The sequence below is a fragment of the Pristis pectinata genome, chromosome 15, assembly GCF_009764475.1.
Source record: "Pristis pectinata isolate sPriPec2 chromosome 15, sPriPec2.1.pri, whole genome shotgun sequence".
Classification (NCBI taxonomy): Eukaryota; Metazoa; Chordata; class Chondrichthyes; order Rhinopristiformes; family Pristidae; genus Pristis; species Pristis pectinata.
In genome coordinates, this window is record NC_067419.1 from 49,392,261 (window position 1) to 49,415,492 (window position 23,232).

The following is a 23,232-nucleotide window of genomic DNA, read 5'->3' on the forward strand; positions in this document are numbered from 1 at the left end:
GGCCAGATGACTCACCTATCAGTGGGTGAGCAACCGGAGAACCGCGACCACAGCTCATTAACTTTCAGGATAGCTATAGATAAGGATAGGTATGGGGCTAGCGGGAGGGTTTTAAATTGGAGCAGGGCTAATTACGAAGGTATAAGGCAGGAACTAGGTAGAGTAAACTGGGAACACCTTTTTGCTGGCAAGTCCATGTCAAACATGTGGAAAGTACTTAAGGATCAAATACAAAGGGTACAGGATAGGTATGTCCTGACGAGGACATGAATGGCAAAATAAGGGAACCTTGGATGTCCAGAGAAGTGATGAACTTAGTCAAGAAGAAAAAGGACAAGTACATAGAGTTTCGGAAGTTAGGATCAGACAGAGCACATGAGGACTATAAAGAAGCTAGAAATGAACTCAAGAAAGGAATTAGGAAAGCCAGGAGGGGCCATGAAAAGTCCTTAGCAAGTAGGATTAAGGAAAATCCAAAGGCATTCTATACCTACGTCAGGAATAAGAGGATAATGAGGGAGAGGGTAGGACCACTTAAGGATAAAGAAGGGAATCTATGTTTGGATGCAGAGGATGTGGGTGAGGTTGTGAATGAGTATTTCTCTTCAGTATTTACCCAGGAAAGGGACATGCAGGATGCAGAAATTGGAACTGAGGGCAGAAATATGTTAGGGCATTTAGAGGTCAAGGAGGAGGTAGTGTTAGGTCTCCTAAACAGTATTAAGGTGGATAAGTCCCCGGGGCCCGATGGGATATACCCCAGGTTACTGAGGGAGGTGAGAGAGGAAATTGCTGGGGCCTTGACCAGTATCTTTGTGTCCTCTTTGACCATGGGTGAGGTCCCGGAGGACTGGCGAGTGGCTAATGTTGTTCCTTTATTTAAGAAAGGAACAAGGTAAAATCTGGGGAACTATAGATTGGTGAGTCTCACATCAGCTATAGGGAAATTGCTGGAGAAAATTCTTTGAGATGGGATATACGAGCATCTGGAATCCAATGGCTTGATTAGGGAAAGCCAGCACGGCTTTGTGTGGGACAAATCCTGTCTTACTAACCTGGTTGAGTTTTTGACAGGGTGACGAGAGAGATTGATGAAGGTAGAGCTGTGGATGTCATCTATATGGACTTCAGTAAGGCATTTGACAAGGTCCCACATCATTGGTTAATCAAGAAAGTTCGAATGCACGGGTTCAGTGGAGAATTGGCTGTGTAGATCCAGAACTGGCTTGCCCGTAGAAGACAGAGAGTGGTGGTTGAAGGGATTTATTTGGGCTGGAGGTCTGTGAGTAGTGGTGTTCCGCAGGGATCTGTAATGGGACCTCTGCTGTTTGTGATGTACATAAATGACCTGGATGAGTATGTTGATGGGTGGGTTAGTAAGTTTACAGACGATACCAAGATTGGTGGAGTTGTGAATAGTGCAGAAGACTGGTGACGGACACAGATATAGATCAGCTGCAGATGTGGGCAGAGAAATGGCAGATGGAGTTTAACCAGGATAAATGTGAGGTGTTGCATCTTGGTAGGAATTGTCAAGAGGCAGTACACTCTTAACAGCAAGACCCTTAACAGTGTTGAAGAGCAGAGAGACTTTGGGGTGCTAATCCATGGCTCACTGGAAGTGGCTACACAGGTAGACAGGGGGGTTAAGGCGGCTTATGGAATGCTTGCTTTCATTAATCGAGGTATTGAGTACAGGAGTCAAGAAGTTATGATGCATCTCTATAGAACTCTGGTTAGGCCGCATTTAGAGTATTGTGTGCAGTTCTGGTCACCTCACTATAGGAAGGATGTCGAGGCTTTAAAGAGGGTGCAGAGGAGGTTTACTAGGATGCTGCCTGGATTAGAGGGCATGTGCTGTCAGGAGAGGCTGGACAAACTTGGTCTTTCCTCTAGAGCGGTGGAGGTTGAGGGGTGATCTGTTGGAAGTGTATAAAATTATGAGGGGCATAGATAGGGTGGACAAGCAATATCTTTTTCCCATTATTGAGCGATCCAATACCAGAGGACATGCATTTAAGGTGAGGGGTTGGTTCAGAACAGACGTGAGGGGTGGATGCCTGGAATGCGTTGCCTGATAGGGTGGTGGAGGCAAATTCATTGGGAGCTTTTAAGAGGGGCTTGGATGGGCACATGAATGAGAGGAAAATGGAGGGAAATGGGCATTCTGTAGGTAGGAGGGATTAGCTATGTCAGCACAACATTGTGGGCCGAAGGGCCTGTTCTGTGCTGTACTGTTCTATGTTCTATCCCATCACAGAATCACAGGGTCCTTATCAGAACACGCCCTTCCACCGATTTTCATATCATTGGCAGACTTGGAAACCTTTCATTTCGTTCCCTTCTCCAGGTCATCAGTGTAAACAGTGAACAGTCGAGGCCAAGAACCGATCCCTGGGGCACTCCACTAGTTACATCCCTCCCGCCTGCAAAGGACCCATTTATTCCACCACGGTTTTCTATGTGACAGCGTTTTCCATCCACACTGACACACTTCCTCCAGTACCTGGGGCTCTTAACTTATGCCCCTTGTGTGGCACTTTGTCAAATGCCTTTTGGAAATCTAAACACAGGCCATCCCCAGGTTACAAGCCAGTTCCATGTTTATAGATGTCCGTCAGTCGGTAGTGTGCGTAAGCTGGGAAGTACACAGAATCACTGGATACAGTAACCTTACCTCCAGTGTAATGAACAGCATTGATGCGGGACAGTTAACATCTACATTTATTTATCGTCTTCCCCTGCCTGGTTCCAGTGGTACAGAGAGGATGTGCCACGCTCACGGCTGGCTTTGATGGGCTTGCAGTATCAGTGCTTGTTGTGTTGTTTAACAGGGGGCTGTTGCACAAGTATCAATAGAAGCGATTACTTGTCAATTTCCAAAGCAACTCTCTATAAGTGGCCTCCTACGATGCAACTCTCAGCCTGTGTCCTTAAGAGACAATGGTGCCTGATTACTAGGGGGAGTAATCAGGCCCCAGGAATGGTTCTTATTTGAATATAATAATATTTATGGGAGCTGGTTCGTATGTACAGGGTGTCCATAAGTTGGGCATTTATAACCCAGGCTTGGCCTGCACACTGCATCTACACATTCCCCTCTGTAAGCTCTCCCTGGCTCATCCTCACATGAATGATAGAGAAATGGAGGGCTATATGGGAGGGAAGGGTTAGATAGATCTTAGAGCAGGATAAAATGTCGGCACAACATTGTGGGCCAAAGGTCCTGTACCGTGCTGTAGTGTTCTATGTTCTATGTTCAAAGGATTCAAACAAATGTGTCTCACACAACACACACACACACACACACACACACACACACACACACACAAAGTGCTGGAGGAACTCAGGCAGCATCTATGGAGGGAAATAAACAGTCGAGGTTTCGGGCTGAGACTGGAAAGGAAGAGAGCAGAAGCCAGAATAAAAAGGTCGGGGGAGGGGGAAGGTGGGAGGTTGGAGGAGTACGAGGGTCCACCTTCCTCCCTCTGGTTCCCCACCTCCTTCCCTTTATTCCAGGGTCCACTGCCCTCTCTTGTCAGATTCCCAATTCTTCAGCCCGTTACCTCTTCCACCGATCAGCGCCCAGCTTCACGCATCATTCTCACTCACCCCCCTCCCCCACCTACCTTCCCCCCCTCACCTGGACTCACCTCTCACCTGCCAGTCTGTGCTCGTCCCCCTCCCCCCACCCTATTATTCTGGCTTCTGCCTTCTTCCTTTCCAGTCCTGATGGAGGGTCTCGACCTGAAACATTTCCCTCCACAGATGCTGCCTGACCCGCCGAGTTCCTCCAGCACTTTGTGTGTTGCTCCAGATTCCTACATCTGCAGTCTCTCGTGAACAAATTTGTTTCTAATGATTTACCTTTCATAAAAACACATTGACTGGGTTTGATTATATTCAGGTTTTCTAAATAATTAGTTATTTCCTCTTTGATACTGACTGTGGCACCTTGCCAACGTTCGATGCTGAACCAAGTGGCCCACAGTTCCCCACCTTCTGTCTTCCTGCCTTGAACAAGGGAGTTACACTGGATGTTTTCCAATCTTCTGGTACCCTCCCAGAATTCAGTAAATTCTGAAAATGTTCAACCAATGGTTCACTATCTCTGCAGCCTCTTCCTTTAAACCCCTTGGGTGCAGTCCATCCGGTCCTGGCGACTTATCCACCTTTAGACCCGTGAGTTTTTATACCTTATGATTGCAATTTTTTATGTTCCTCCCTTTTATTTGAAATTAGCTTATCTGTTATCTCGGCGATACCGGCAGAGCCTTGGGGATACCGGCGGTATCCTCCAGTGAAGACTGATGCAAAAAATTGATTTAACATATCTGCGATTTCTTTGTTTCCTGTTAATCATTCACCAGCCTCGTTCTCCAGAGGTCCCACACCTGACTTAGCTACCTTCTTCCTATTTACCATAGAACCATACAGCACAAAACAGGCTCTTCGGCCCACCATGTTGTGCCGTCCATCAGACCACCCTCACACTACCTAACCCCTTCCTCCCTCATATCCCTCTATCTCACGTTCCTCCATATGCCTATCCAACAAGCTCTTGAACCTGTTCAATGTATCTGCCTCCACCACCACCCCAGGCAGTGCATTCCATGCACCAACCACTCTCTGGGTGAAAAACCTCCCCCTGACATCTCCCCTGAACCTCCCACCCACAACCTTAAAGCCATGACCTCTCGTCTTGAGCATTGGTGCCCTGGGAAGGAGGCGCTGACTGTCTACTCTATCTATTCCTCTCAATATTTTGTATACCTCTATCATGTCTCCTCTCATCCTCCTCCTTTCCAGTGAATAAAGCCCTAGCACCTTAAGCCTCTCCTCATATTCAATACTCTCCAAGAAACTCTTACCGTTTATTTTGATAAATTTTCTCCCTTCTTACGAGTCTCCGTGCCTTCCGCTGCTGGATCCTGAAAACCCCCAGTTCTCGCATCTACCACCAGCCCTCTGTCACGTTCTACACTCTACTTTTCAATTTAACTTTATCTTTGACCCCCTTTGTTAACCTCATGGAACCCCTCTTCCCAGTTGGGATAAATTCCAACCGAGTTATGGAGCAGCTGTTTGACTGTCCACTGACCTGTCTCCGGGCTTATTTTCCATGTTAGACATCTCCACCTTCATACCACTATAATTGCCCCTATTTAAGCTGAAGAAAGTGGTTTTGATCCTGTGGTGTTCACTCTATAACTGCATCTGGGATTCTGTCACATTAGACTCAAAGTTGTGCAGAAACAGGCCTTTTGGCCCAACTCGTCCATGCCAACCAAGATGTCCATCCGAGCTAGTCCCATTTGCCTGCGTTTGGCCCATATCCCTCTAAACCCTTCCTATCCGTGGACCTGTCCAAGTGTCTTTCAAATGTTGTAATTGTACCCGCCTCTGCCACTACCTCTGGCAGCTCGTTCCACACACCCACCACCCTGTGTGTGAAAAACCTGCCCCTCAGGTCCCTTTCAATCTTTCCCCTCTCACCTAAACTCATGCCCCCTAGTTTTAGATGCCCCTACCCTGGGGAAAAGATGTGACCATCCACCTTATCGATGCCCCTCATGATTTTATATACAAGGTCACCCCTCAGCCTCCTACACCGAAGGGAAAAGTCCCAGCCTGTCCAACCTTATAATTCAACCCTCCGGTCTCAGTAACATCCTTGTGAATCTTTTCTGTACCCTTTCCAGCTCAATGACACCCTTCCTACACCCAGGCAACCAGAACTGCACACAAATCTCCAAGTGTGGTCTCACCAATGACTATTACAGTTGCAACATTACGTTCCCATTCCAGTACTCAGTGCCCTGACTGCTGAAGACCAGCATCCCAATGCCTTCTTCACCACCCCGTCTACCTGTATCACCACTTTCAGAGAACCATGTGCCTGTCTCTCTGTTCTACAACACTCTCCAGGGCTCTACCATATACTGTGCAAGTCCTGCCCTGGTTTAAGTTACCAAAATGCAACACTTCACACTTGTTCAAGTTAAACTCCATCTGCAATTCCTTGGCCCACTTCCGCAGTTCCTCTAGATCCTGTGGCCACCTTCTTCACTGTCCACCACACCACCAATTTTGGTGTCATCCGCAAGCTTATCAACCACATTAACATTTGTCGTCCAAATTGTTAATACACTTGACAAACAACAGGGGACCCAGCAGTGATCCCTGCAGCGCACCACTGGTCACAGGCCTCCAGTCTGAATAACACCCCTCCAGTACTGCCCTCTGACTACTTCCACCAAGCCAATGTTGTACCCAATTGGCTAGCTCACCCTCGATCCCAGGTGATCTAACCTTCCTCACTAGCTGACCAGGTGGGACCTTGTCAGAGGCCTTGCTAAAAGTCCACATAGACAACGTCCACCACCCTGCCCTCATCAACCTTCAAAAAACTCAGTCAAATTCAGGAGACACGATTTCCCACACACAAAGCCATGCTGACCATCCCTGATCACTCCAGATGAAGGGTCTCAACCCAAAACGTCGACTGTCCATTTCCATCCACAGGTGCTGCCTGACCCGCTGAGCTCCCCCCAGCAATTTGTTTATTCATCCCTCATCAGTCCTTACCTTTCAAAATACTGGTAGGTCCTGTCCTTCAGAATCTACCCTCCACCTGGCTTATCCTTGCAGCCCTTTTTAAATAAAGGTACAAAACTGTGTGCAGTTCTGGTCACCCCATTACAGGAAGGATGTGGAGCCTTTGGAAGAGGGTACAGAAGATACTTAACAGGATGCTGCCTGGATTAGAGGGCATGTGCTACAAGGAGAGGTTGGACAAACTTGGGTTGTTTTCTCTGGAGAGTCAGAGGCTGAGGGGAGACCTGATAGAGGTTTATAAGATTATGAGAGGCATAGATAGGGTAGACAGTCAGAATCTTTTCCCCAGGTTAGGAAAAAAAACTAGAAGACATGCATTTAAAATGAGAGGGGGAAAGTTTAAAGGAGATGTGCGGGGCAAGTTTTTTTTTTACACAGAGAGTGGTGGGTGCCTGGAACAGGCTGCTGGGGGAGGTGGTGGAGGCAGATACAACAGAGGTGTTTAAGAGGCTGTTAGACAGACACGTGAATGTGCAGGGAGCGGAGGGATGTGGATCATGTGCAGGCAGAAAAGATTTCGTTTCCATGACGTTCTCCACAGTAAATACAGATGAAAAATATTAATTTAACACTTCACCCATCTGCTGTGGCTCCACACAGATAACCACGTTGATCCTTAAGGAGACCTATTCTTTCCCCAGTTACCCTTTTGCTCTTAACATACTTGTAGAATCTCGTCAGATTCCCCTTTACCTTGGCTGCCAAAGCCATCTCTTGTCCTCTTTTTTCCTCCTGATTTCCCTCCTATTTCCCCTCAATCCTCCCCTTCTCTCAGTCCTGATGCAGGGTCTCAATCCAAAACGTCAATGGTTCCTTTCCCCACTGCTGCACCCACTGAGTTCCTTGCTCTGCAATACTATCTACTGCCTCTGCATCGTGACTCAACACACTCTGATACCTTCCTTGGTTAACGAGGCTCCCCCACCTCCTTCCCCTGTGGGACAGTGTATAATCTGGACCATCCAGTCCTGGTCACCCTGAAACCATGTCTCCATAATAACCATCAGATCACACTCATACGTTGCTGTCAGTGCTGTCAATTCATCCATCTTATTGCATACGCTACTTGCATTCAAATAAAGACCATTAGCCTTTGATTTTTTTCCACAGCTTTTACCAACTCTGGATTTACTCTGTGCTGCCGACTTCTGTTTTGATGTTCTGCACCAGCCGGTCACACTTGTTTCCGAGGTTAAGGGGAGCTAAGACTATAGGGCACAGGTTTAAGGAGAGAGGGAGCTGGTTCAAAGGGGACCTGAAGGGTAAATGTTTCACACAAAGAACAGTTGGCAAGGAGGCAGGCAAGCATGAGGGTCGGCATAGACACGGTGGGCCGAAGGGCCTGTTTCTGTGTTGCACAACTCTGTGACACTGGATGGGCAGGGATTGTCATCCCTGGAGCGGAGGAGACTGAGGGGTGACCTTACAGAGGTTTATAAAAATCACGAGGGGCATAGATAAGGTGGATGGTCACAGTCTTTTCCCCAGGGTAGGGGAGTCTGAAACTAGGGGGCATAGGTTTAAGGTGAGAGGGGAAAGATTTCAAAGGAACCTGAGGGGTAAGTTTTTCACCCAGAGGGTGGTGGGTGTGTGGAACGAACTGCCAGAGGAGGTGGGTGAGGCAGGTACAACAACATTTAAAATACATTTGGACAGGTACGTGGGTAGGAAAGGTTTAGAGGAATAATGGCCACATGCGGGCATATGGAACTGGCTCAGGTAGACAACTTGGTCAGTGTGGACCTTGAGCTGAAGGATCAATCTCCATGCTGAGTAATTCTGTGACTCTATGTCTATACCCCCCACCCACCCAACACCCCCACCACTCAACTCCACTTAATTGTTTAAACATCCTGTGCTCGAAGCCCTACCACCTCCCCATTTAGTTTAAAGTCCCATCTACAACCCTACCTATGCAATTCACCAGGACGCTGGTCCCAGCACGGTTCAGGTGAAGCCTGTCCCAGTGGAACAGCGCTCTCCTTCCCCGATCCTGGTGCCAGCATGGTTCAGGTGAAGCCTGTCCCAGTGGAACAGCTCTCTCCTCCCCCAGTCCTGCTGCCAGCAGTACTGAAGGGGGTGCCACACTGTGGGAGGTGCACGTGATCTCCCAGGTTAGCACAACCTTACCCTCCCACCTCTCGAGAGCCCACAGTGTCAAATCAAAAATGAACAGGGACGCCTGTCCACGTCTGAGGAACTGAGGTCCATGTGCGGGGAGCACACACAAGCCCTGCCGAAGTGACAGAGGGGTGCCCCACCTCAGCAGTAACCCACCCACCTCATCAGGCACCCCAGCCCAACTTGTGGAAGAGTTGGCAGTTCCAACATTGGCCTCAGAACCCACAGAACCAGAGTGGAAGCAGTCTCCCTCCACCCTGCGGGCACCCCAGAAGATTACAGCACAAACACAGGATATCTAGCCTGCCTCCGAATGCTGGAAATTATGCTCCACAGCTGTTGAAAGGCGCTATCTGAATGCAACCTCCTTCTCTCTAAAGGCCTTGGCTATCTCTAGATCTATAATTATTCTCAGATTGAAGCACTGCAAGTAAAGCTGCAACAGATGGTTAACCCAAACTTCCCCAGGAGCTCCGATCGGTGATGCACGGAGATTATCCCCTGCACTCCAAGTTAAATTACTTGCAATTGTTTGCAACTTTGGAGAAATTTATTAACATTTTTCCAATTTACATTATGTTTGGTGCCTCACTAACACGTGTCACTTCCAACTAAACACTTCACACAAAATGACAGCAAAAAGATAAAAAGTAGTGTTATATTAATATGTTATCAGCCGTCAGAGCCCTTCTGGTGAATCTGACAATTAATGGTCCTTTCCGCCTGATCACTGCGGCTCCCAGTTCCAAAGGTCAGAGGGAGAGAAACGTGAACCAGGGAGAGAGGGAGAGAGGGGGAGAAGTGCGCGAGAGGGAAAAATATAAACTTCAGAATGAGGGAGAGGGGTGAACTGAGGGGTAAGGACCTTGGGCAGTGTGTGAGAGAGAGAGAGAGGTTAACCTCGGGGGGGGGGGGGGGGGGGGGGGGGGGGGGGACTGAGGCAGAGGCAAGGGGTGAGTGCAGTCCGGCGCTCAGCGGCTCTGGAGTGAAGGGGGTCGGGGCAGAGTGTGGAGGCGGGGACCATCACCCCTGGGTGCGGTTGGAGTCCGGTGTGGCCCATGGCTGAGACCATCCCACACCCGCAGACGGGAGAGACCTCCGCTCTCCGCTCCACCGGACACGGCGCCATGACCTCAGACACCTCCCCAGGACCCTGGAGCAACACAGCTCCGCATGGAGCTGCCAGTACCCGGCCTCTGGATACAGGGGGCGAGGGCGAGGGGAGGGGGAGAGGATGGGCGAGGGGAGGGGGAGAGGATGGGTGAGGGGAGGGGAGAAGGCAGTAGAGCAGGAGGGGAAGAGGAATATGGGGGGAGAAGGGGAATATGTGGGGTAGAGGAGGAGATACGGGGGTAGAGGGGGAGGGGATGCGGGGGGATAGAGGGGGGAGGGGATGCGGGGGGGATAGAGGGGGGAGGGGATGCGGGGGGGATAGAGGGGGGAGGGGATGCGGGGGGGATAGAGGGGGGAGGGGATGCGGGGGGGATAGAGGGGGGAGGGGATGCGGGGGGGGTAGAGGGGGGAGGGGATGCGGGGGGGATAGAGGGGGAGGGGGATGCGGGGGGAGGGGATGCGGGGGGGATAGAGGGGGAGGGGGATGCGGGGGGAGGGGATGCGGGGGGGATAGAGGGGGAGGGGGATAGAGGGGGAGGGGGATGCGGGGGGGATAGAGGGGGAGGGGGATAGAGGGGGAGGGGGATGCGGGGGGGGATAGAGGGGGAGGGGGATAGAGGGGGAGGGGGATAGAGGGGGAGGGGGATGCGGGGGGGTGAGGGAAGAGGTTGGGGGGGGGGGGATGGAGCCAGCGCTCAGAGCAACAAGTGCACCGTCCCGCACGGCCACACCTCTCCCCCCCTTCCCTCCCCTCCTCTCCCCTCCTCTCCCCCCCTTCCCTCCCCTCCTCTCCCCCCCTTCCCTCCCCTCCTCTCCCCCCCTCCTCTCCCCCCCTCCTCTCCCCCCCTCCTCTCCCCTCCTTCCCTCCCCTCCTCTCCCCTCCTTCCCTCCCCCTCCTCCATTACCTGCTCCGTTGACTCCGCTCCTCCGCTCTCCGCTGAAGAGGAATTCATAGCATCTGTTGCGTTCCACCAGCCCGCGAAAGCAGAGTTCGGTGACGATGTGCAGCGCCTTCTCGCACAGGCTGATCCCGTCCGGAGCGGCTCCGGCTGCGGGGCCGCTCATCGCCGCCCGCCCGGTGCCCGGTGCTGCCCCGGCGCCGGACCCCGCGGCCAGCGCGATGCCCGCACACTCACAGCGGCAGCTTGCATCTGCCTGGCGCCGGCCCCATCCGCTGCCTTCACTTCTTCTCCGCGGGAGTTTTGCGGTTGGCGCTGCCGAGCGGTGCGGCTCCCCGGGCGCTCGCACTGCTCCGTGTCCCGGGATCTGTCCCCGCACGTCACACGGCACCTCCCTCCCCCGGCGCGGCGCTCCCTCAGCACCTCCCTCCCCCGGCGCGGCGCTCCCTCAGCACCTCCCTCCCCCGGCGCGGCGCTCCCTCAGCACCTCCCTCCCCCGGCGCGGCGCTCCCTCAGCACCTCCCTCCCCCGGCGCGGCGCTCCCTCAGCACCTCCCTCCCCCGGCGCGGCGCTCCCTCAGCACCGCCCCTCCCATGGCGCGGCGCTCCCTCAGCACCTCCCTCCCCCGGCGCGGCGCTCCCTCAGCACCGCCCCTCCCACGGCGCGGCGCTCCCTCAGCACCTCCCTCCCCCGGCGCGGCGCTCCCTCAGCACCGCCCCTCCCACGGCGCGGCGCTCCCTCAGCACCTCCCTCCCCCGGCGCGGCGCTCCCCCAGCACCGCCCCTCCCACGGCGCGGCGCTCCCTCAGCACCTCCCTCCCCCGGCGCGGCGCTCCCTCAGCACCGCCCCTCCTTCAGCACCCTCTCACGGCGCGGCGCTCCCTCAGCACCCTCCCACGTCGCGGCGCTCCCTCAGCCAGGGTTTCTTACTGTTCCCGGTCACTCCCCAAAATTTCACATTTGGGATCTTGCTGTGTGAAAATTAGTGGCTGTACTTTGCCGCATCAGCTCAGTGCCTGGCTGGGGAGTCCCACAGAGAAGCACAAAACCCAAAGAGTCCAAGGCTACCCACAACCCTGCAGCTCACTGGTTCACAGTTTCCACTGTTCCATCCTGGCACCCCCTGGGTCAGTGAGTGCTATGTACAGGACAGGCTGCAGAGCCTGGTCAATGTTGCTGTGACTCCTACACCTCTCTCCAGACTGTGCCCTGGGCTGCCAACACAGACAAGAACACTGGCATCCTGTGAACACCTTCAGGGCCCCACAGTGGGAGCACCTCCTCCACACGTAGACACTCAGGAGATGCCTCACTGCCACCGTGGCAGAGAGTGGGGTCGGGCATTAGATGCTGACCTTCAGAGCAATACCCAGTCCCCAGGAAAGAATACAAATTATAGAGTCAGAGATACCTAGGGTCAAAGAGAGATACAGCATAGAAACAGGCCCCTCAAGCCGGCCAAGATTCCCATCTAAGCTCGTACCATTTGCCCGGATTTGGCCCATATCCCTCTAAACCTTTCCTCTCCATGGACCTTCCAAGTGCCTTTTAAATGTATGTAGCGGTTAGCGTAACGCTATTACAGCGCCAGCGACCCAGGTTCAATTCCGGCCGCTGTCTGTAAAGAGTTTGTACGTTGTCCCTGTGTATCTGCATGGGTTTCCTCCGGGTGCTCTGGTTTCCTCCCACATTCCAAAGACGTACGGGTTAGGAAGTTGTGGGCATGCTATGTTGGCGTCGGAAGCGTGGCGACACTTGCGGGCTGCCCCCAGAACACTCTATGCAAAAGATGCATTTCACTGTGTGTTTCAATGTACATGTGACTAATAAAGAAATCTTATCTTATACCTCCCTCAACCACAGCTCATTCCATATACGCACCACCCTCTGCATGAAGAGGTTTCCCCTCTCGCCTTAAACCTGTGCCCTCTAGTTCTTAATTCTCCAACCCTGGGAAAAAGACTGTGCGCATTCACCCTATCGATGCCCCTCATGATTTTACACACCTCTGTCAGGTCACCCTCAGTCCCCTACGCTCCAAGGAATAAAGTCCCGGCCTGGCCAACCTCTCCCTATAACTCAGGCCCTCTAGTCCTGGCAACATCCCCGTAAATCTTCTCTGCACTCTTTCCAGTTTAACCAGGTCTTTCCTATAACAGGGCGACCAAAATTGTGCACAGTGCTCCAAGTGCAGCCTCACCAATGTCCTGTCCAACTGCAACATAATGTCCCAACTCCTGTACTCAGTGCCCGGACTGATGAAGGCCAGCGTGCCAGACGCCTTATTCAATGCCCTGTCTACCTGTGACACCGCTTTCAATGTGTCTGTGCCAAACATTTTTACACTAATCCTACCCTCACCCATTTCATTCTCCCCACATTCACATCAACTCCCCCCAAGCCCCCCCCCCCACCAGATCCTACCACTCAGCTACACACTGGGGACAATTCACGGCAGCCAAATAACCTCCCAAGCCCATGTGGGAGGAAACCGGAACACCCGGGGGAAACCCACGCGGTCATGGGGAGAACGTACAAACTCCACGCAGACAGTGCCGGAGGTCGGCATCGAACCAGATCACCAGAGCAGTGTAGCTGTACCAGCTGAACCTCTGGGTGATAAGAGCCCCCGATGTTAGTAATATTCAAATGAGAGTTAAGGGTAGAAATTATCTTGCATTATGATTAGTGCAGTCATATCACACCTGGGTCTGCAATGACAGAGGATTGAGTGCAGGAACAGTATGCTCAATCATTGTCATTCTCAGCTATAATTGTTGTATAGAATGCCTGTCCTTTGTTATCAGGGGAGCTCTCAGTCAGTGACTGCAGCCGTTGTTCACAATTGCTACAGTTAAATGTCTCTTAATTTGTGTCATTTTTATCAATGCAGCAACAAAGGACCCACTTCCAGCAGAGACTGTCTGTCCCCTTGGCCTCAGTAAGCTCTGGATAAACACACCTTCCTTCATTGGTGAGGTTGGATGTTACCCCCTCCCCCAGGCCCATGTGTACCTCCGTATCAGACTCCCATAACTTCCTCTGGGTTCAAGGTCACCACCAAAACCTAGTTGCTCTGGTGAAGGGTCTCAGACATGAAATGTGGACCCTGTTTCTCTCTCCACAGATGCTGCCTGACCTGCTGAGTGTTTCCAGTATTTCTGGTTTTTATTCCAAAGACCAACATCTTTCTCGCATCTCTCATGCAATCCTGAGGAGATGCTGCACTGCTGCAATTAATGCACAACTGGAGGTGCTGCAATGTTGGACGTCGGAGGTGCTGCAACGTTGGGGCTACTGCACCACTGCAGGTGTTATGTTTTGGATGGGCCAACACCTATCTGCCCTCTTAATGGATGTAAAGATCTTTACTTTGAAGAAGAGCAGGGAATTCAGCCTCTGTATTTCCTCTCGTTGTTAGCAGTTCAAGGACGAACTTCCACGTCGATTCTGTGGAGTCTGAGGTGGACGTTCAGCTTAATGTGGGAATGGCAGACACTTCCACAGACAGGCAGGAGGTGCCTGACAGGGCCAAGGGTAGTTAGTGATTGCAGGGCAGATCTAATAAAACACTTGCAGAGAATCAAAGTACCAGTGTTTTATACAATGCAAACACAATATTGAGGATTGACACCTAGAAGGCTGCACAATGGATGTGGCTATGACTGTGGACAGTTGACGTTTTGTGTCTAGGCCCCTCACTTGGACCCTTCAGTCCAGGTGAAGGGTCTCCATCCAAAACATTGACTGACCACTTACCTCCACAGATGCTGCTCGACCCGTTGAGTTCCTCCAGCACTTTGTGTGTTGCTCCAGGTTCCAGCATCTGTCGTCCCTGGTGTCCATGACCGTGTTTGATCGTCTGGCTGTAATTCTCTATTTGAGACACCTCACTGTCCACTGCATCGTTTATCAGGCACAGAGTGATGTGAATGTTCTGAACCGCCAATCCAGACCCCTCATTCTCATGTTGTTCCCCTGATGTGTGCTCCATCCAAGTGGATGGTGAGTTCCTCGGGTGGTCACACCCAATGGGAGGAACACTGAATTCTCCAGCTTCAGGTAACCCACACGCACCGTGTCCCTCTCCCACTCCTCCTGCTCCACCCAGGATCTCTCTCCCTTTGTTCACCTTGCCCATTTCCATCTGTCCATCCCCCACATACCCATCTACCTGGGTTTCTTCTCTCCTGCCCCACCCTCCCTACCCCTGACCCACCTGGCTCCACCTGCCCATCGTGTCCCACCTCACCTGGTTCCACCCATCACCTCCCAGCCCCTGCCTCACCCCTCCCTCTCACCTCTCTACACTCTCAGGCACAGTAGTGTAGCGGTTAGCATAACGCTATTACAAGCGCCAGCGACCTGGGTTCAATTCCGGCCACAGTCTGTCAGGAGTTTGTACGTTCTCCCTGTGTCTCTGCGTGGGTTTCCTCCGGGTGCTCCGGTTTCCTCCCACATTCCAAAGACGTACGGGTTAGGAAGTTGTGGGCATGCTATGTTGGCGTCGGAAGCGTGGCGACACTTGTGGGCTGCCCCCAGAACACTCTACGCAAAAGATGCATTTCATTGTGTGTTTCGATGTACATGTGACTAGTAAAAATATCTTATTTTATCTTATCCTGATGCAGGGGCTCAGCCCGAAACGTGGACCATCCCTTTGTCCCCACAAATGCTGCTCAACCTGCTGAGTTCCTCTGGCAGTGAGTATTTGATCCACCTGTTGCTCCCTGGAGCAGGGTTTGGATGTGCCTCTCGAGGTGTTAGGCGTGAAGGTATCTACAGGAGTGCACATTTTACCTTCAGCCCCTCGTGCGCCCCCGTGTTTGCTCGAATCCTATAATGCCTCATTGTCATGTGACATTCACTGGGTCCAAACACTGAACAGCAACAGAGCTCGAAAATCAACAGATCGCAGATGTGGAAATGTGAAACAGAACAGAAGTGCTGGAAACATTCTGCAGGTCAGGCAGCATCTGTGAGGAGAGGAACACAGTTAAAGTGTCAGGTCAAAGACTTCTTGTCAGAACAATATGGCTTGGATTGACTTACAGTCGTTCATCCGTAGGGCTGTGCACCCCCACTCACTCCTCTCAAACTTTAACTGCTGACTTTAACTCTGCCACTCCCATCTGCCCTGAAGGTGAGGTGTTTTGGCAGTAGAACAGATCTTGGAATGGTTAATCTTTTGACTTGATTCAATCACAAAATAGTTCAAGTATTTGCCATTGGGGCAAGAGGAGGATTTAGAGGAACATCCGACAGGAGAGAGTTTCGGACAGACACAAAGCTTTCAGCAGGGAATTCCAGAGCTCAGGACACAGGCAGCTAAAGGCTCAGCCATTAGTGGAGGAACAACGGGAATCAAGGGTGGTCAAGAGGCTGGATCTGAAGGACCACAATTGGAGGGCTGGAGGAGAGTGGATGGAGAGATGGGGCAGGGGTGTGGGAGTCACACTGGACCAGGAGCCAGTACAGGTCAGCATGGGGGAGGTGGGTGAACAGGGCAGTGTGAGGTAGGACACAGGACAGCAGAGTTTTGGGTGAAGAGGAGGGAGACTGGCCAGCAATGTCTGGAGGTAACCACAGAGTGGTCCAAACCAGGGAAGCTTCGGGCATTGTTACAGGGGAGGGATTGTGGTTGATCTGACAACAACAAGCTCCATTTGCTTAGCTCTTTTAACATCCCCAGCCCCCACAGTTCAATCCATAATTACTAAGACTACACACAATGCTATTCTTGACTAGATGCTTAGCACACTGATTACAAATCAGTCTCTCAACTGTTTGAAAGAAGAACTTCAAACAAATGTTTGTATGAAAATAGAATTGCTTAAAACTCTCGCCCCCGTTGACTTTTAGTCACTGACTGATAATTTCAGTATTCAAGGTCCAGACTGCGAAGATGCACAGGTCAGTCCTGCATTCCTCACCCTCTGTCTTTGTACAAAACTCGGTCTCTTGCGTAAACATAGAAACAAATGACCCTGGTTGGTTTACCAAAGTAACAAATCCTGGTCAGGGAATCGCGATCCTGGACAAGGAATGGTTCCCCTCTCCTGTTGGGAATTGCTTCAAGGGAATGACAGACCTGTATTAATGTTAACCGTGTCTGCACACATCCAGACCCAGCTTGAGGATTTCTAAACATTGCTAACCAATGTATGAATTAAAATAATTTCTCAGGAAAACGTTATTAAGGTTTTGTTAGAACAAAAAACAAACTTTGAAACCTACCGAATATTGAAAAGCCTGGATAGAGTGGATGTGGCGAGGATGTTTCCAGTAGTGGGAGCGTCTAAGACCATAAGCCACAGTCTGAGAATAAAAGGATGTTCCTTTAGAACAGAGATGAGGAGGAATTTCTTTAGCCAGAGGGTGGTGAATCTGTGGAATTCATTGCCACAGATGGATGTGGAGGCCAAGTCACTGGGTGTATTTAAAGCGGAGGTTGATAGGTTCTTGATTAGTGAGGGTGTCAAAGGTTACGGGGAGAAGGCAGGAGAATGGGGTTGAGAGGGAAAAATAAGTCAGGCAGGATCTAATGGCAGAGCAGACCAATGGCCTAATTCTGCTCCTACGTCTTCTGGTCTTATTGCAGCAGCTCTAAACAGTCAGCTCCATTGCAGCTTGAGTCACTGCATCCTGATCCAATGCAGTCTGATCCAGTGCAGTCCAATTTAATACAATTTGATTCAATATACCCTGGCGTAAGGCATTCTGATCCAGCTGTTCCTGATGTAAGATAGCTCGGTCCAAGTGAGCCATTCTTGTAATGCTGGGAAAGCTGCATCTGTTGGAGCTGTGGGGTGGAACCGTCCCATGGAGAAGCTGGAGCATGGAGGTTCGATATGGCTGTTGAAAATTACGGATGGTTTTGATAGAAGGGGATTATTTCCAGTGATGTGGGGTTGACCAGAGGACAGGGGAGAGGAGGAGAGCATTTCTCCACAGGGAGCATTGTGATCTGGGGCAGTCTGCGCCAAAGGACAACAGGACCAAAAGGTTCAACAGGAGCTTCCAAAGATAATTTTATAAATACTTAAAGAGGAAAAATGGCACGTGATTGGGGAAAGAGAGGGGAGTGGAGAGATCTTCCAAAGGGCTGAAACAGAAATGAAGGGCTACCTGGTTTCAGTATGTGGTGGGATTCCATTTGATCTGTGCAGACTGAATCTCCCTCATGATAGCAAGCAAGCCACGATCCTAACCAAGAGGTCCAAACAGACCCACTCTCAGTGAGGGTCAGAGTCAAGCAAGGCTGCATCATCAACTCAACACTTATCCCAGCCCTTCTCACCACAATGCCGTACCTCACAGCCAACAAATCCCGTCGCAGGAGAAGTGGCTGAAGGATTAGTGAGAAACTGTTCAAGCTATGTCACCTCATTCCAGAGCCAAGGTCGCTCTAGCCTCAGCAGTTGAACCATCATGGGCATGGAGACCAACATTCCGTCATCCAACATTCAATGAAGCAAGTGAATTCATGGACTTTACAGTCTACACCGCAGACAAAGGTCCCTGACCGAGCTGCCCCAAATGTACAACCCCACCCTTCATGGAGAAAATCTGGAAAATACCTTGGGACCACCTCTGGGTGGCGGCAGGCATTCTCCATCACCTCCAGTGCGCCATCGGAAGAACAGAAAGATCTCAAACTCAGTGCAAAGTTCATGGTCCACTGGGCAGCAGTGGTCCCTGCTCTCTGGGATTTGGGTCACCTAATCGGTGATGACACAGGCACCTAAGATAAGATAAGATAAGATCTCTTTATTCGTCACATGTACATCAATATTTATCTTTATGCGTAGTGTTCTGGGGGCAGCCGGCAAGTGTCGCCACGCTTCTGGCACCTCAAGGAGTTGCACCCTCCAAAGCCCCTGGGAGTATGTGAACCAAGGTCAGTGTTCCCTCAGGAAATGTGGAGGTGGTGCTGTGGGAAGATCAGCTGTAACATTGGTGAATGGTGGAGCAGGTTTGTAGGGGAGAACGGCTCCTGCTCCTGTTCTTACGTGTTATGTTATATTCCCTCCCAGGACAACACCCCCATCAAGGCCCTAGTTGCGATCACTCAGTTCCTATTGGAAGTCACTTTGTTTGCACACCTGATATCAGACTCCCAGACAGACCCTCCATGCCGAGCCCTGTTATGGGAGGAGGTTACAGGCAGAGGGAAAGTTTCAACAATATGGTTAGAACCTGACTCCTGAGAACCTCCAGCCCACAATGGCCAGAGTGGAGAAGGAGCATTCGAGGTGGTGCTGAGAACCTCGAGGGTTCACAGAGTCACACACAGCCTTGTATAAATGGCAGGAGTGGTACCCCAGAAACATCCTACCCACCCGCTCCATCTGTGGACCAAGTCTGGGGACCCAACATTGACCTCATCAGTTGCCTCAGGACCCACAGAACTGGCGTGGAAGCGAGGCAGCATCAATCCTGAGGGACTGTTTCAGAGGTTACCCCACGTCTGCTATCAGGTGTGATCAGGTGTACTTATTGACAAATTATTGATTGACTGGAAAGAATGGGGATGGTGCCACCAGTATTTTCTGACCCGCAGCTAACTGCGCTCTCAGTCCTGGGATGAGCTTCACCCCGTAAATACCACGATTCACTTTGTGTGTTAAATTACCCAAATAGCCAATTGACCTTTAATATTCTTGATTTCCACTTTAATATTAAAACCTTCCTAAGCTACTTTGTGCTAATGGCCACATTTTGTTGTGTAATACCAGGTCGGTCAACAGGAAATAAACGGTCCTGTCAGTCGGATCCCTTTGAAGTCGATGCTTCAAATTTCTTTGATGATTTTTTTCCTTTTTAACTATTCCTTTTATTCTCCCAGTGAATGCGTTCAATGTCTAGCTGGCCTACATCAGAGGACAGGTAAAAGTCAATCACATTGATGTGGGATAGGACTGGAGTTCCAGAGTCCAGAGCGATAGGCTGCCTTCCCGAGGGTCAGCAGTTGGGAATTTACAAGATCCCAACAGTTTTGTGGTTGCTTTTAGCAACACACAATCTGCTGGAGAAACTCAGTCAGTCGAGCAGCATCTGTGGGAGGAAAGGAATTGCTAACGCTTCAGAATTATTTTAGTGATTCTCACCACTCTCCTCCTCGTTATACCGGCCACCTTCCCTCTCCACTCTCAGTCCAGATGCTGCTCAACCCCTTGAGTTCCTCCAGCAGATTGCTTTTTGCTTCAGATTCCGGCATCTGCTGTCTCTGTGTCTCCACATGCTGGAAGAACTCAGCGGGTCGGGCAGCATCTGTGGAGAGAAATGGGCAATCAATGTTTGGGGTCGAGACCCTTCCTCTGGACTGAAAGATAGAAGGGAGGTAGCCAGTATAAGGAGGTGAGGGGATGGAGGGATACGGACCATGTACAGTCAGATGGGAGTAGTTTGGATTGGCATCATGGTCAGCACAGATATGGAGGGCCGAAGGGCCTGTTCCTGTGCTGTACTGTTCCATGTTCTATCTTCTATATATTTGCTTTCATTGATGTCTCTGTTGCCCAGATACTGCCTTTGTTGGGAACTTTGCTGTTGAGTCTCTGGTTCCAGCTCCAAGCTTTGTCTCTGAACCATTGTTCCTTATGACCCAGTGGCTCGCTGTGCCAGATCAGGAGGTCAGTGAGAGTCGACCACACTTGTGGGACTGGAGTCACACACAGAGCAAGTTCGGTAAGGAAGACACAGCTCCCTGTCCACAGGACATAAGAAAACCAAAGCTAGCTCTGATGCAAGGTCATCAACCAAAACATTAACCCTGTTTCTCTCTCCACAGATGCTGCCTGACCTGCTGAGTGTTTACAGTATTTTCTGTTTTATTTCAGATTTCCAGCATCTGCAGGGTTTTGCTTTTGCATCAGAGAATCAGCTATTTTGCAATGTGATCACTTTTACCGTGAACCAGACTTTCATGATGGAATTGAGAGTGCCTGGGGTGGGATTTGAACTCATGTTGCACTGAACAATCAATTCAAGATAACTGATAGTGTAATATAACCACTGCACTAACACGCCATGACCTACACATGTTTAACAACTAGCTATTAAGGAAAGTAAAAAGACAAGATCCCTTAATGTGCAACCTTCCGTTAGATATTACAGTTTGAAGGCGGGGAGTGCTATTTCTGCATGCTTTCCCTTCATGTTTCCAGACAGGGAGTCAGACAGCACAGAAACAGGCCATTCGGCCCACCAACATGCTGGCCATCAGGCACCCATTTACACTAATTTATTTCTCCCCACATTCCCATCGTTCCTCCAGATTCTACCCCTCACCCACACACTAGGGGGGCAATCTACAGCGGCTGCACAACGTGTGAGGAAACCAGAGCGCCCGGGTCACCCACACAGTCACAGGGAGAACGTGCAAACTCCGCACCGGTTTTATGGCTGCATTACATGCTGGCTTTAAGATGTCCACTGAGTATACTACAACAACAACTTCAATTTATAGAGCACCTTTATTGTGGGAAAACATCCCAAGTCACCTCATGAGACTTAGCTAGGTACATGGAGCTGAGTAAAATAGAGGGCTATGGGTAAGCCTAGTAATTTCTAGGGTAGGGACATGTTCGGCACAGCTTTGTGGGCCAAAGGGCCTGAATTGTGCTGTAATTGTTCTATGTTCTAAAAGCTGACAATCAGCTGTTGAGGAGCTGTGAGGACTGACGTCCCAGAGCTTGGTCAGTCAGGCAGGCTTTGAGGAGAAGCTGGGCAGAACAGAGAGAGGTGGTGACATTCAGGGAGGGAAGTCCAGCACTTAGACACCAGGCAGCAGAAGGAAGACACTTCCCTAAATGTACTGATTCACTTACTGGAGACGTAGGTTTAAGGTGAGAGGGGGAAAGTTTAAAGGAGATATGTGGGGCAAGTTTTTTACATAGAGAGCGGTGGGTGCCTCGAACGGGCTACCAGGGGTGGGGGTGGAGGCAGATACGAGAGCAGTGTTTAAGAGACATCTAGACAGGCAGCTGAACAGGCAGGGAATGAAGGGATACAGGCCATGTGCAGGCAGGTGGGATTAGTTTGAACTGGCATCATGGTCGGCACAGACATGGGCCGAAGGGCCTGTTCCTGTGCTGTACTGTTCTGTGTTCTATGTAGTTGCTTTCACAACAGGTGGAAATTTGAAATGACACAAACTTGATGTCAATGTTGATCAGGAGAAGGGGTCCCATCAATTCCCTGTAGGGAGAGCTTGTCTGGGAATACAGGTTACTTGGACTTTTGGAAGTTGTTTCACATAATTCTACAAGTGAGGCTTTTAAAGGAGATAAATATTTAGAAATGAGCCATTCACTTAGCTTGAGAAACAAAGGACTGCAGATGCTGGAATCTAGACAAAAAACATGATGCTGCTGGAGGAACTCAGCAGGCCAGGCAGCATCCGTGGAGAAAAGCAGGTGGTCAACGTTTCGGGTCAGGACCCTTCTTCAGGACTGAAGATAGGAAAAGGGGAAGCCCAATATATAGGAGGGAAAAGCAGAGCAGTGATAGATGGACAGAAGAGGGGAGGTGGGGTGGGCACAGGGTGGTGATAGGTAGATAGGCAGGTGTGGGGGAGGAGGGGAGAGCAGATCCACGGGGGGGAGGGGTCAAAGGTAAGAAAGGAAAAGAAAAAAGAAGAGGAGAAAAAAGAGAGAGAAACTGGGAAAGGGAAGGAGAGGAGCATCATGGTGGGAGTGGTGGGGGGGGTGGTGGTGGTGGTAGTGGTGGTGGTGGTAGTGGTGGGGGTGGTAGTGGTGGGGGTGGTAGTGGTGGGGTTGGGGGAGGTGGTGGTGGTGGTAGTGGTGGGGGTGGTAGTGGTGGTGGTGGGGGGGGTGGGAGTGGTGGTGGTGGGGGTGGTGGTGGTAGTGGTGGGGGGGGTGGGAGTGGTGGTGGTGGGAGTGGTGGTGGTGGTGGTGGGGGGGGTGGTGGTGGGGGTGGTAGTGGTGGGGGGGTGGTGGTGGGGGGGGTGGGGGTGGGGATTACCTAAAGTGGGAGAATTCAACATTCATGCCGTGAGGCTGCAAGGTTCCCAGACAGAAAATGAGCTGCTGTTCCTCCAGTCTGTGCTTGGAATTCTCCCGGCAGTGGAGGAGGCCGAGGACTGACATATCAGTGATAGTGTGGGAGGGGGAGTTGAAGTGACCGGCCACAGGGAGATGCAGATCGCGGTTACGGACAGAGCGCAGGTGTTCTGCGAAACGGTCACCTAGTCTGCGTTTGGTCTCACCGATGTAGAGGAGGCCACACCTGCAGCACCGAATGCAGTAGATGATATTAAGGGAGATTGAGAGAAATGAAGAGATCATTAAGAGATGATATTACGAGAGGCACACGTGAGTTCCTCGAGCATCATGGTGTTTTTCATTCACTTAGCTTAGTGGATTAGCACCTGGTTTAACATGAGAGCATCACTGTGGCACAGAGGTCAGCCCATTAACCCACTGGCCCGTACGTGTTTAGGATGTGGGAGGAAACCG

General features: G+C 51.0%; 2 protein-coding genes across 3 annotated transcripts in view; both read right to left on the reverse strand.

Annotated features, from left to right (window-relative positions):
* Positions 1–11,064, reverse strand: part of syt10 (synaptotagmin X) — a 34,313-nt gene extending 23,249 nt beyond the window's left edge. Inside the window, exons 1-2 of one of the 2 annotated variants that reach the window (XM_052030078.1) lie at positions 10,802–11,064; positions 9,514–9,542 (exon numbers count right to left, since the gene is read on the reverse strand). In XM_052030078.1, the coding sequence (XP_051886038.1) occupies positions 9,514–9,542; positions 10,802–10,917 (145 nt within the window). In that variant the 5' untranslated portion in view covers positions 10,918–11,064. Of the gene's footprint in view, positions 1–9,513; positions 9,543–10,757 lie in introns of both variants that reach the window. The other variant, XM_052030077.1, reaches the window with a different exon arrangement.
* LOC127578273 (NADH-cytochrome b5 reductase 3-like) overlaps positions 1–23,232 on the reverse strand; it is a 644,669-nt gene that overhangs the window by 313,358 nt on the left and 308,079 nt on the right. The window lies entirely within an intron of this gene.